Below are 14,189 nucleotides of genomic sequence, written 5' to 3'. Positions count from 1 at the left end.
AATCAAACTCGTGTGCGGTACCATGTCAATCCAGATATGTAATTAAAGAGAACAACAGTACTAAGAGTCTCAGCATAGATAATTGTTATAAAAATAACTACTTTGTTTTATGCCGAGATCCACTACAAATCAAAGACGACTGTGGATATGATCAAATTGACGGGTGCACCTTGAGTATCACCCCGCTAGCAGGGGACTACGAAACCAGCACTGTTCCACAAGGAAATGGGGAATAGTGTGTGAGCACCACGGTGATTGAGATGACGGTCACAAATAAGGGAGGAGATACTCCATGCGCCATCAATGGATACGGACTTCTGCTTTACCCCGCATGTTTAAAGGGATACGTTATGAACCCTGAACTAAAGGAAGAAATGGGACAATGATAGATACTATCCAACATGGGTATGAGAAGGCCATCGGGCCACAAGGAAAACCGATACCCGAACTGAATGAGGAACAAACTCGACTGGAGCAGGATATTCGGAGGCAAAAAATAGCCTTGGTACACGAACTATGCTGGACTCAATGTACTAGTTGTAGTGTAAGGGATCATACTGGTCATCTTGCTATTGTTAGTCTGTAAAAGGTGTAACCGACGTAAGAGGCAGGCCATAGCCTGAACTATGGTTAAAACATTGAATAAAGGGAATATAGACAGTCCGGCAGAAAGGACTTATCTAGTATAATCTTGATGGGAAAGCCAAAGGTGTGTCCTGCAATGCGGGAAGTAGCGCTACCCAAGCGAAAGGACAACCCCGGAGGCTCACCCATGAGGAATTAATTGGGAAATGGCCTATCTTGGGCATATAGTCAAAGGCCATTAGGGGGGATTGTAAGGGGATAAAAGATGGTCAGTAAGGGGGATACTGAAGGTAGTGAATTGATCTGACACATGGTCCAGATTGACCGATTGTATGTAAAACTCGCTTATGTATGTAAAGCACGCTTATACACTTGCTTGAATGTGTTTTAAGAAGGGGAAGCAGCAAAGCTTGATGGTTAATGAACCATCCGTTGTATTAACCTTAGTACAGACTCATGGAAACTTACATATTCAGTACAGAACAAGGACAGTAAAATGTTTGGGAACATAGATTATAGCAGCATGGGAACAGGATGGTATTGACTGGTAGTTTTGACTCGAGTTCTTGGGAGAGGGATAAGGAGGCACAAGATTAATCAACGTCATGAGGAATTGAGGCAAAGTTGACACCACTGAATAACACATTCCGGGAAGGTGACATGTGATGGGAGATGGACAGGCGGGGGGGGGACCACTCAGAGCTGGTCTGATAAGGGTCAACAAATCAATGTAACTTCGCTGATAGTAATAGGCCAATCGGTGGTTTTGTAGGAGGGTCGCAAACCTCTAAAATGTATAACTGCAATTGTAAAATCTTTGTTCTGAGAAGATTCATCTATGAACACTTCCCTAGCATGCTTGAATAACAACCAGTTAAACTGAGGTTTCATCTGAGTGATTCCGTGGTCGCTATACAGGCGGGCAGGTGTCGATTCCTTATATCAGTGAATCCACCTTGAGGAAGAGAAGTCTTTTTACCCCAACAGAGTCTTGTGATTTCTCTCTCTCCCTTCCCTTCCCCTCGCTCGCTCGCTCCGTCTGTCTCTCTGTCTGTCGCTCTCTCTCTCCCGGCCAAACCTATGACCCTCCAGCCCTGCTTCAAGACGTTTGCTGTGGCGTGTGAGTGAGTAAAAAAAAAAGAGAAAACTTCTGAAATCCAACAAATTTACATTTCTACGTTGATAGGTTTAAAAAAAGTTGAACTTTATTATTGATTTTGACAGTGCTCCTGACTCCCTCCAAAATCTTTGATTTAAAAACAATGGCGTCTTTCAGCGCCGATTTGTGAATGTGCGCTGGTTTCTTAACTCACCAGAAGGTTTTTCGGGAGGAGCCAGATAAGCCGACCTAGGAGGAAAAAATGTTGGCCAAACTGCGAACAATTGAATAAAACTAGCGCAGACATGACGTTAAAAAAAACTGGCCAAGAAAAGTCGTAACTAAGTCAGTTATGTCGGCGTAGATCACAGGGGGAAACTTGGAAAAAGATAAATAAGCCAGAAAAAATGGTGCGTGCCAAAAAAATAGCGCAAATGACCGAGGAAAACTGAGCCCATAGAGTTTCCAACACCCTGAATGATTTTGATTAAAAAGTGTTTCCAAGCATGGAGAATGTGAATATGATGTATCATGTAATAGCACTAAAGTTGCAATGCAGTCTGAAAGAGTTAATCAGACTAGTTTAAAAACTTTGGACGATGATATGCTTGAATCCTTTCACATCCTTCATTTTGTTGCAGTCAAAATCCACCATTAATTTCCGTAGGCCGGTATTCTTGGGAATGAATTGAAATTTCACTTGTGCCATTTCGTTCACCGCTGTGTTACCGAGACTGCAACAACATAAGAGCAATGTCATATGTAATATAATGTCATTGGATAAAGAAAAAAATTCCTCAATAGATTTTTAGAGATCTCGAAAATAGTTAAATTCACTTTAATGTAAAATAAAAAGAACCAAACTGAAATGATCTTCAGCTGATTTAATATTTTATTCTGCAAACCAGTAGATCACAGGTCCTCTGTCTATGCTCAGTTAGTTCTGGGGACTCCGCCCCGTGGGCCATCCACTTCTCAGAACGTAGCGATCCCAGGAAGCTTTGACCTTTTATCCCTCATGTCTATCCAGCTCGGTTATCTTACCCAATATCTTTCTATTGCTTCTCTTTTGTCCTCTAAAGAGCTGGGAATTCCCAATGGGAAACCCATCGTGCCTTGTCTAAAATGATTCAGCCCCACGGGAAATTGCACAAAGGCAGTTGTGAAAGTCAGCTGAAAATGTTGAAAATAAAGAAATCAAAATCAAAAAGTATGAGGGACGATTTTCTTCTCTGTTGTGCCTGGGGAACACTCTGCTCACAGACGTAATGATAAGGAAACTAGGGCCAGTTATGTGAAGTCCATGCATTTCTAGGATTCCTTAAATTGGTGCAACTTGGTCTCCACCTACATTAGGTGCAGGGCCAGTGTTAGCATGCTAAAGGCCCCCCCCCACCATCCCCCCCCACCCCCCTCCGGGCATTCCTGGACTTCCTGCTTCACTTTCCTCTTAGCGTGCCCATTGGTCACCCAAATGTTGAAGTGCAATGAAAAACTGATAGCGAAGCTTGTGCTGGAACCTTGTGCAGACCACAGGATCTGCAAGGTTCCATGAGCAACACGACAGAGTATAAGAAAAGCCCACCACCCCCTCTCAGCATAATCTTCATGCCTTATGGCTGCTGCTCTCCCATTCTGGTGCTGGCAGACAGGAATGTAGCTACAGGCCTCCTGGATTCGGAAGTTTAAGAACATTGACCTTGCAGAAGGAGCAGTACTCCTCCCCTATGCTCTGCTCCCACCCCCTCCTCACAGCGAAAGGAGAAGTGGCCCTAACATCTCTGGGATTCCTTCAAATAAAGCAACTAAACTACACCCAGCAACATAAATGCTGTGGCTACCAGAGCTGGTCAGAGGTTGAGTATTCTGCAGCAAGTAGTGCAGCTTCTGACTGCCTAAAGCCTCTCTGCTACCTACAAGTCAGGAGTGTGATGGAATACACTCCACTTGCCTGGATGAGTGCAGCTCCAACAGCACTTAAGAAGCTTGATTGGCAGCCCATCCACCACCTCAAACATGCACACTCTCCACCACCAGCACATCGTGGCTGCAGTATGCACCATCTACAGGTTTCTCTGCAGCAACTCGCCAAGGCTTCTTCAGCAGCACCTCCCAAACCCACGACCTCTACCACCTAGAAGGACAAGGGGCAACTGGTGCATGGGAACATCATCACCTCCAAGTCACTCACCATCCTGACTTGAACAAATATAATTGTTTTTTCTTCATCGGGACAAAATCCTGGATATCCTACCTAACAGCATTGTGGGAGTTCCTTCATCACACGTACTGCAGCGGTTCAAGAAAAAGGTTCACCACCACCGGCTCAAGGACAATTAGGGGTGGGCAATAAATGCTGGCCTTGCTAGCAATACCTATATCCTGAGAATGAATTAAAAAAAATAGCCCAGCTCAATGTTCCCTGTAATATTTTGGGGGCCACGTGGGATATTTAAGTGACTGCGTGGTCCATTGTCAATACTGTGCAGATGCGGTTTTTCTATTTAAAAGCTGAAGCACTACGTGGCCACGCAACTTAAAGGGAATGTTGTCCCGCCTCCTGTTCAACCCTGAATTGAGCTTCCAATCCCACATTCTATCCATTACAAAGATTATCTACTCTACCTCTGTACCATTGCCTGTCTCTTCCCAATGTTCAGACTCTTCCAATGCTTTTCTGGCTGGCGCTCATCCTCTATAATCTTCAGTTCACCCAGAATTCGTTGCCTGGATCCTAGCCTGCACCAAGTCCTGTTTGCCCATTACCCGTGTCTTTGCTAACCTACATTGGCTCCTGGTCCCCCACACTCTCAGATGTAACATTCACATCCTTGTGTTTAAATTCTTCCAGTTTTTTTAAATTGTGTTGGGGAAATTGTGTTGGGGAAATTGATGGGATTGAAGGCCGATAAATCCCCAGGGCCTGATGGACTGCATCCCAGAGTACTTAAGGAGGTGGCCTTGGAAATAGCGGATGCATTGACAGTCATTTTCCAACATTCCATTGACTCTGGATCAGTTCCTATCGAGTGGAGGGTAGCCAATGTAACCCCACTTTTTAAAAAAGGAGGGAGAGAGAAAGCAGGGAATTATAGACCGGTCAGCCTGACCTCAGTAGTGGGTAAAATGATGGAATCAATTATTAAGGATGTCATAGCAGCGCATTTGGAAAATGGTGACATGATAGGTCCAAGTCAGCATGGATTTGTAAAAGGGAGATCATGCTTGACAAATCTTCTGGAATTTTTTGAGGATGTTTCCAATAAAGTGGACAAAGGAGTACCAGTTGATGTGGTATATTTGGACTTTCAGAAGGCTTTCGACAAGGTCCCACACAGGAGATTAATGTGCAAAGTTAAAGCACATGGGATTGGGGGTAGTGTGCTGACGTGGATTGAGAACTGGTTGTCAGACAGGAAGCAAAGAGTAGGAGTAAATGGGTACTTTTCGGAATGGCAGGCAGTGACTAGTGGGGTACCGCAGGGTTCTGTGCTTGGGCCCCAGCTGTTTACATTATACATTAATGATTTAGACGAAGGGATTAAATGTAGTATCTCCAAATTTGCGGATGACACTAAGTTGGGTGGCAGTGTGAGCTGCGAGGAGGATGCTATGAGGCTACAGAGTGACTTGGATAGGTTAGGTGAGTGGGCAAATGCGTGGCAGATGAAGTATAATGTGGATAAATGTGAGGTTATCCACTTTGGTGGTAAAAACAGAGAGACAGACTATTATCTGAATGGTGACAGATTAGGAAAAGGGAAGGTGCAACGAGACCTGGGTGTCATGGTACATCAGTCATTGAAGGTTGGCATGCAGGTACAGCAGGCGGTTAAGAAAGCAAATGGCATGTTGGCCTTCATAGCGAGGGGATTTGAGTACAGGGGCAGGGAGGTGTTGCTACAGTTGTACAGGGCCTTGGTGAGGCCACACCTGGAGTATTGTGTACAGTTTTGGTCTCCTAACTTGAGGAAGGACATACTTGCTGTTGAGGGAGTGCAGCGAAGATTCACCAGACTGATTCCCGGGATGGTGGGACTGACCTATCAAGAAAGACTGAATCAACTGGGCTTGTATTCACTGGAGTTCAGAAGAATGAGAGGGGACCTCATAGAAACGTTTAAAATTCTGACGGGTTTGGACAGGTTGGATGCAGGAAGAATGTTCCCAATGTTGGGGAAGTCCAGAACCAGGGGTCACAGTCTAAGGATAAGGGGTAAGCCATTTAGGACCGAGATAAGGAGAAACTTCTTCACCCAGAGAGTGGTGAACCTGTGGAATTCTCTACCACGGGAAGTAGTTGAGGCCAATTCACTAAATATATTCAAAAGGGAGTTAGATGAAGTCCTTACTACTCGGGGGATCAAGGGGTATGGCGTGAAAGCAGGAAGTGGGTACTGAAGTTTCATGTTCAGCCATGAACTCGTTGAATGGCGGTGCAGGCTAGAAGGGCTGAATGGCCTGCTCCTGCACCTATTTTCTATGTTTCTATGTTTCTATGTAGGACATAATTCATTTCTAGCTCTATAACTTTCTTCAGCCATACAACCCTTTTCTCCCGAACTCTCCGTTCCATCTGACTCTGACCTTTACTACACCCACCTCCCTTCATCCCATCATCGGCTGTCATGCCTTCAGCCCTTTAGACTCCATGTTCTGGAATTTCCTGCCTAAACCTCTTTGCTTCTTCTCCTTTAAGCCCCTTCTTAAAACCCACGTCTTTGATCAAACCTCTGGTCGCCCCATCTATCATCTCTTTCTTATGCTCAGCGTCCATTTTTTCCTTTCCTCTCGGTGAAGTGCTTTGGGACAATTTTCTACATTAAGCCACAGTATAAATGCAAGTTGTTGTGAATGGCATTGTCCCAGGATTCGAAGAAGTGCAAACTAGATTGGAAGTAGGATATGGCAGATTTAATTTTCTGCGTACATGTTGGCAATTTAATCATGCTGTAATTTAATCAATTAGATGCAGTCCAGTTGCTTGTTGTACCACAAGGATCTGCCCTACTGTTCCAAACAGTTGGAGACCCATAACTTAACTCCTCTCAGCTTGGTGGGGACAATAGTGGCCGCTGTGCCTCTGGGCTACAGGAGGAGAAACTAACCAGGGCTCCCATGACTGATCAGTACTGAAGTGATCTTTACTGGAACATGTGCATGTGTCAATGTTTGATAAGGGCAGGAATAGGCTGAGTGCGATGCTCCTACAGCTGAATATTCTGTCACCACTTGCTGTTTAGGATTGTACATGAAGAATAGGCACTTGAAAGGGGTAGTGGAGGGCACCTGGTGCTGGTGGAATTGTTCCACAGCAAGCGATTTGTGCTTTCTATCCACTAAAGTAGGTGCAAAAATACATTGGAGCCCTGACACTATGATAAATGTATTTGGGATCCACGAAATGAAACATAAATTTGCTTTTCATTCGAATTATTGTCAATTCAACCTCCACTATTTTGCTCAGGAAAACAGATTTGATCATTCATTAGGTAACAAATGTAACTTACTTCACATCTATCTATACACTTAGAACTAAGTTGAATCAAGTATTTCTACACACAATAGTCTCATTTATTATCACATGTGGCATTGTTCCTATGGTCTCAAGCTTGGGATACACCAGACATGGGTGACACTGAGTCAACCGCATAGTGTGGGACTGGAGTCTCATGTAGGCTCAATCAGGTTGGAATGACAGATCCCGCCTCTGAAGGACACTAGTGGAACCAATTGAGATTTTTATAACAATTCAGCAGTCAATTTTCTTGGTGCTAGCCCGTAAGTCACCAGATTTATTTAGTTGAATTTCACAACTTGCCATGTTTAGATTGGAGCTGCCATAAGCACTAGGGCACTGTACCCTGTTGTGAGGTTTAGCTGGTAATCAGGTCATTCCCTTTTAAGCAATTGCTGTAAACATAAAACCCTCATCACTGTATTTCAGCTACTTGTTAAGTCACATGCCCTCATATGATCTTCCCTGATTATTCCAGGTTATATAAGTTTCAGTCATGGCTAAAGTTTGAGTTCCCTTATGTTTGGTGGAATATTTAAAAACACAATGTTAAAATAGTTGTGCTTAAAAGGGCAATATGCGTGGCCAATTTGGGGAAATAGACATTTAACATGTCACAGTAAGAATTCCTAATCCAGGAACAGTATTATCGGCTACCAGCAATGCTGCACTCCCTTCATACTGCCAAATATTTGCCTCAGTTTCCACTTCAGAGGAAATTGGTTTACCATACTAAAGTAGTGCAAAAATACATTAAAGCCCTGACAGAGTATTATACATTTATTTGGGATCAAGGAAATAAAACATAAATTTGCTTTTCATTTAAATTATTGTCAGCTCAATATAAATACCCTAAGTATTTAACTGGACTGGAGCTCTGGCTACAAGTTGCCAAACTTTCACAATTTGTTCTGGACAAAGGAAATGTTTATAGGTATCTCGTAAACTCAAATAGAACTACCAATCAAATATTTATTCAAACAAAACAAACTATGCTTGTATTCGAATCGATGGCTGCACCATCATCATCATCATAGGCAATCCCTCAAAATCGAGGAAGACTTGCTTCCACTCTAAAAATGAGTTCTTAGGTGACTGAACAGTCCAATACGGGAATAGCAGTCTCTGTCACAGGTGGGTGGGTGGAAAACGATGGGTGGGGAGACTGGTTTGCCACACGCTCCTTCTGCTGCCTGCGCTTGCTTTCTGCATGCTCTTGCCGACGAGACTCGAGGTGCTCAGCGCCCTCCCGGATGCTCTTCCTTCACTTAGGGCAGTGTTTGGCCAGGGACTCCTAGGTGTCGGTGGGGATGTTGCATTTTATCAAGGCTGCACCACAGACATAATGGACATAAAATGGAACTTTGGCTGGAGCGCAAAACAGGTGCTAGTGGATCGGGCACCTAGTCCATTGCCAATCTGCTACCACCCATGTTACGCCCCCACCGAAGTTTAATTTTATCCTCGACATCTGTTCTGGGTCCTGTTGTGCATCAAAACAAGCTGGCTTATTTCTTGTTAGTGAATCTGATTTTAACCCTATATGTACTGTTACAGAAAGAGACAAGCCAATAATATTCTGCACAATGCAAGGAATGCAAATGACAGACTTATGTATAACAAAAATGAATAATTTGTTTGCTCTATTGTGTGCATTTTATATTTTTAGCAACCATTCCTTTTTCCACTTACAATAGCCGTTCCAGCCCGTTAATCAGACCCACCCCTTCTACGGTGAAGGTGCAGTTCATCAGTGGCACTTGCAGAGGGTTCATGTAACTGATTTTTGCTATCATCGGTTGGTTCAGGACAGCCTTACCAAGAATCTGAGGAAACAAATCGGTGTTTAACGCTGTTGTCCCAGACTGTTGAAATCAGTTAAACTCATGTTTATTAATATATCGTGGTTGGAGCTGAACATTTGTTGAAACAAACTCCTGTCTAAACTGCCCCTAAAATGAATGTTTTCTTCTTCCACTTCTCTATTTATCAGAGTATTGAGGATTGATCTGTCATTAATTTGAGAACTCTTACCTGCATACCAATGATCAGCCTTTCAAGTTGGCATCAGTTCTGGGGGCTCAGTTCACATATCAGTGTTTGCTGACACACAAGTCAGTGCAATCCTTTTGCCCTCGACACTGTTCCTCCCTGGTTGCCTTACTTAAGGAAGGATATACTTGCCATAGAGGGAGTGCACCAGACTGATTACTAGGATGCGGTGATTGTCCTATGAGGAGAGATTGAGTGGACTAGGCCTACATTCTGTAGAGTTTAGAAGAATGCGAGGTGATCTCATTGAAACATACAAAGTTCTTACAGAGCTTGACAGGATAGATGTAGGGAGGATGTTTCTCCTGGCTGGGGAGTCCAGAACCAGGGATCACAGTCTCAGAATAAGGGGTCCGCCATTTAGGACTGAGATGAGGAGAAATTTCGTCACTCAGAGGGTGATGAATCTTTGGAATTGTTTACCCCAGAGGGCTGTGGAGGCTCAGTCTTTGAGTATTTTCAAGGCAGAGATCGATAGATTTTTGGATATTAAGGGAACCAAGGGATTTGGGGATAATGCAGGAAAGTGGAGTTGTGGTAGAAGATGAATAGCAGAGCAGGCTCGAGGAGCCAAATGGCCTAAACCTGCTCCTAATTATTATGTTCTTATGTTCTGAGACCTGCTGCTAAATTGGATTCCGTACACTTTAAACTGTAGGCGGGAACTCTTGTGAGAACTGAAGATTCTATGCCTAGTACGCAGCAACCAGAATCAATTCCATTTGCAGCTGGACCCGAGTAGGAGCAGCACCGAGGGGAGAGGGAAAGGGAAAGGTAAGAGAAATGAAAGGTAGTGGAAAGGAAAAGGAAGAGGACAAGGGTCACAATTTTAGCCAGTGCTTTGAGGGGAAAAAGGGGAGAAGCTGAAAGTGGTACTTTGTGGTGAAAGAGAAAGAAAAGCTTCAGTATTAACTAAGAGGGTGTGGGGAGGGAGAGTACCAGCTTAAAGATCAGCTGGAACCGTGTTTGAAGGGGAGAAGAATGCCAGATTAAATTTATGGGGAAGATGAAAAAGGATGTCATTATGAGCTGGTAGAATTGGAGGAAGCAAATGATGGGAAAATTCCTCAGAGTTGTTCCTGCTCCACCAAAAATCCCATTTATGCTCAGTTTCTCTCCAATTGCCAAAGGTTCTCCAATACCATCTTAATCTTCTTTCCATTAAGTCATTAATGAAAATAATCCAATTATTTATAACTTTATAATAATTCAGATGTTGTACCTGTATTGTGTTCTATGGTGTAATGTTTGAAAATCATTCTGTGTATTAATTGAGGGTAAGTGTATTTAGACCAATGAATGTGATGGGGGAAAAAGTGAAATATCTCCAGAGATGGACAGATCAATTGTAGTTTCACTGGTGAAGCATTGTTGCAGGTTATTACCTCAATTGTGATATCAGGATTGATCACGGAAATATCCGTCACTGCCAATGCATTTTCATTTGTCACTGCATCAGCTGCCAAAGCTGTCAGCTTGATTAAATGATGATTTTCAAGGTAATCGCCATACTCTGAATACAACACTTTGAGAGCTATTGTCATATCTGAAAGAACAAATTTTTAAAAATTGCCATAAGTTTAGATGGAATAGTCTTTTCTTATACTTATATAATGTCTTTAAATCTCACAATGCTCCTCAAAGGGGAGGAGGGACTGGAATTGGATAGGGGAGTTAACCGAAGAGAAGGTTGAAGAGATTGGTTTTAAGAAGGCTTTTAAAGGTGTGGAGAGATATAGTAATACAATGGGATTTAGGATGAAAATTCCAGAATTTAAGGCAATGATGGTCGAAAGCTTTGTCATCAGAGGTGGAGTGAGGTGGGGTGAGGGAATGGGGGTGGGGGGAATGCAGCGAATCAATTCTGAAAAGCAGATGGTGTGAGCCAAGATGTAAGTTGGAGGAGGTCGTAAAGATAGGGTGGGGTAAGGCTGTGGAGGAATGTTTAAACAAGCATTTTGAATTCAATGCACTGAGGCACTGGTAGCCAGTACAGGTTACGAAGGTCTGGGTGATGTATGAATTGGACTTACCATGGGATAGGGTGTGAGTGATATGAGCTCTGGCTGAATTGGAATTTCTGTAAAGTGGAGATTTGGAGGTGGGTGAGGGTGGTGTTGGAACAGTCTAGTTTGGAGGTGACTGGCATGGATGAAGATTTCAGCAATGGTGGAGGTAAAATAGGGACAGAAAGGGCTAATAATTTGCACTTTAAACAAACTTTGGTTTCTTTGATTGTCTTAGAACTGGTTTCCCTGGGGACCTTCACTCAGTAATTTTCCAGCTTACAAACAGCAAGTCCCAGCATGCTTTGTGAATGTCTAATCTTGATGTCAATGATGAACATTTCTATAATTTCTGGAAAACCTTACTACAGACATTTTCAATGCAGAAAGATGAGGGGATTGAAGATTTGAAGAAGTCTATTTTTCACATAGTAAATGAACATGTGATTTTATGTTATTTTGAGGTTTCGATGGAATAGAAAGCCATCTCATTGACTTTTCATCACAGAACTAAAGACTTGCAAGTAGCAACTCCTCTGTCATGCTGTGAGTATTCAATACACTGAAAAGGGAAGAATTCTTAATTGCATTCCGATTCAAAATGAAGTGGAGAAGGGAAGGGTTATGATGATGCTATGGACACCAGCCAATCAGAAGGGAACAAGACAGTTATATGAGATTTAAACAAATCAGGTAAAAGTGTGACAGAGATACGCATATAATAGCTCTTACATTCTGCCATAACTGGTTACTAAATTATATCTTTTAGTAAGCCTGACAATTTAAGCAGATCACTTTACTACTGTATACTCAACGTAGTATGTTTCTGGTATCATGGCAGATATGACCAAATCATAATAGATTATATGTTACAACAAATGAAGACAAGCCAGATGCAAGATCAGTAGCGGTTTCATTACCTCCATTGGCTTTAACGGCAATTTCTTCCATGTTCTTTTCTATAAAATGACTGACCAATGATCCGTTATACATCATTATGTGAGCATTAAAGCTAAGTTTGCAGGCCATATTTACTGAGCTGCTGTTGGAGATGGTGACAAGAACTTGAATATCAGATCCATGGTTTATTGATTCATCAGCCTTCACATGCAAATGCAGTTTCTTTTCTGGCTGAGAATCCAGTCTGTTTTTGATATCAGCCTCAGAAAAGATTGCTCGTTCTCGCGCAGAGCCTAAATATATGGAAAAATAAGTTGGTTATATCAGAAAATAGTGGTTCACTTATTTTTCTCGCTTTCTTTATTTGGATAATTGTGAATGGTTTCTTAATCCACATTTGTATCTATAAAAACACACTTTACTGGCAATTCATCTTCATTATAAAATATCATGTGGTATTGGAACCTATTGCCATAAAATTGGATTGTTATGGGCATCATGATGCAACCAAGAACAATAATAAAGATTTTTAACAACCATATTTTGAAATGTCTGCTTCTTTTCCTTACCTTCAAAATATTTGTAATTGTGTGTGATGTCTTCACGATCAGTGCGGCCACAACTCTTGGTGCTGATATGCTGGCCCACATTTTGTGTTTCAACAGATGTCTTTTCTTTTCTGCCATCTCTATAGCAGATCCAAGTTACTTGGTCTGCATTGACCTCCGCAAACACAAAGGGAACGTCAAACCTTTTATCCACGTCCCCTTCTTTGATTGCATTGACTGGAGCAGGCCCACAGCAGAAAACTCCTAAAAACCAAAGTAATGAGTGCAAAACAACCTTAATCAATTTAAATGAACCATACCATGGTTCAAATTTAATAAAACTCTTTCAGAAGTCCTTACAGTCATGTCACATTAGTGTGCTCAAAAATCATTCACTTTTATTAAAATAAAGCTGCTTGTTTTTATTTTTTTTAAAGATTTGCTTTTTCTGTCATGTAATTGGGTCGAAATAGTATTATTTTGGATTGATACCCTCATGCTAGTAAGCACTGAAAGTGGTGTGAATGAACTATGCTGAAGAATTTGTTCCACAGTCTCTATTGATCAGAGGACATTTTCCATTGAGAAGCTAATACTGCCACCTGGCAGACCTATGTTAGGCCTATAGAACATTAGTGCAGGACACAAGCACCATTTACACTCAATACATCAGTAATTAAGTCAATATAGTGGGAAAGGTATAGACTGCTTGAAGTCCATAATTATAGTTTACAATATCAGAACCCCTCAATTAAACTACTTTCAGATATTTCACTTCTGATCTACTATGCAATGAAACCATAAATCTTATTTCAGTCTTTACCTTCACTTTTCTCCTGTGGTGTTGGGTCTAGTACCTGCCATCCATCGTAACCTTGCTTCAGATCATTTCGCGCCATCCAACTCTCTATCCAGACATGGAAGTTCCTAAAGTGCAACAACAGCAGGATTTCTTCAGGTTACTAAAATTCTCAGAAATAATTGTGTCATGTTTGTGCATTTAATTAGGGCAATAAAAACATATCAATACTTGGTTGACCTATCGGTGACCATCAGTCACAACTTCAGCTTCAATGATTATTTGATCTTTCAATTCCATAAGAATCAGTTATGATTTATCTGTCCATGATGTGAAGTTATCCACTTTGGTGGTAAAAACAGAGAGACAGACTATTATCTGAATGGTGACAGATTAGGAAAAGGGAAGGTGCAACGAGACCTGGGTGTCATGGTACATCAGTCATTGAAGGTTGGCATGCAGGTACAGCAGGCGGTTAAGAAAGCAAATGGCATGTTGGCCTTCATAGCGAGGGGATTTGAATACAGGGGCAGGGAGGTGTTGCTACAGTTGTACAGGGCCTTGGTGAGGCCACACCTGGAGTATTGTGTACAGTTTTGGTCTCCTAACTTGAGGAAGGACATTCTTGCTATTGAGGGAGTGCAGCGAAGGTTCACCAGACTGATTCCCGGGATGGCGGGAC

The 14,189-nt window shown here is 42.3% G+C and overlaps 1 protein-coding gene across 1 annotated transcript in view; it reads right to left on the bottom strand.

Annotated features, from left to right (window-relative positions):
• Positions 1-1,917: 1,917 nt before the first annotated feature.
• The window catches only part of LOC139277022 (protein-glutamine gamma-glutamyltransferase 2-like), a 52,425-nt gene continuing 40,153 nt past the window's right edge, over positions 1,918-14,189 (bottom strand). The window contains exons 7-12 of the mRNA XM_070895028.1: positions 13,532-13,635; positions 12,730-12,972; positions 12,181-12,453; positions 10,640-10,800; positions 8,895-9,028; positions 1,918-2,418 (exon numbers count right to left, since the gene is read on the bottom strand). Of these exons, the coding sequence (XP_070751129.1) occupies positions 2,268-2,418; positions 8,895-9,028; positions 10,640-10,800; positions 12,181-12,453; positions 12,730-12,972; positions 13,532-13,635 (1,066 nt within the window). The 3' untranslated portion in view covers positions 1,918-2,267. The remainder of the gene's footprint in view (positions 2,419-8,894; positions 9,029-10,639; positions 10,801-12,180; positions 12,454-12,729; positions 12,973-13,531; positions 13,636-14,189) is intronic.

Source organism: Pristiophorus japonicus, chromosome 12, assembly GCF_044704955.1.
Source record: "Pristiophorus japonicus isolate sPriJap1 chromosome 12, sPriJap1.hap1, whole genome shotgun sequence".
NCBI classification, from domain to species: Eukaryota; Metazoa; Chordata; class Chondrichthyes; family Pristiophoridae; genus Pristiophorus; species Pristiophorus japonicus.
This window is presented reverse-complemented; position numbering and strand designations above follow the sequence as displayed.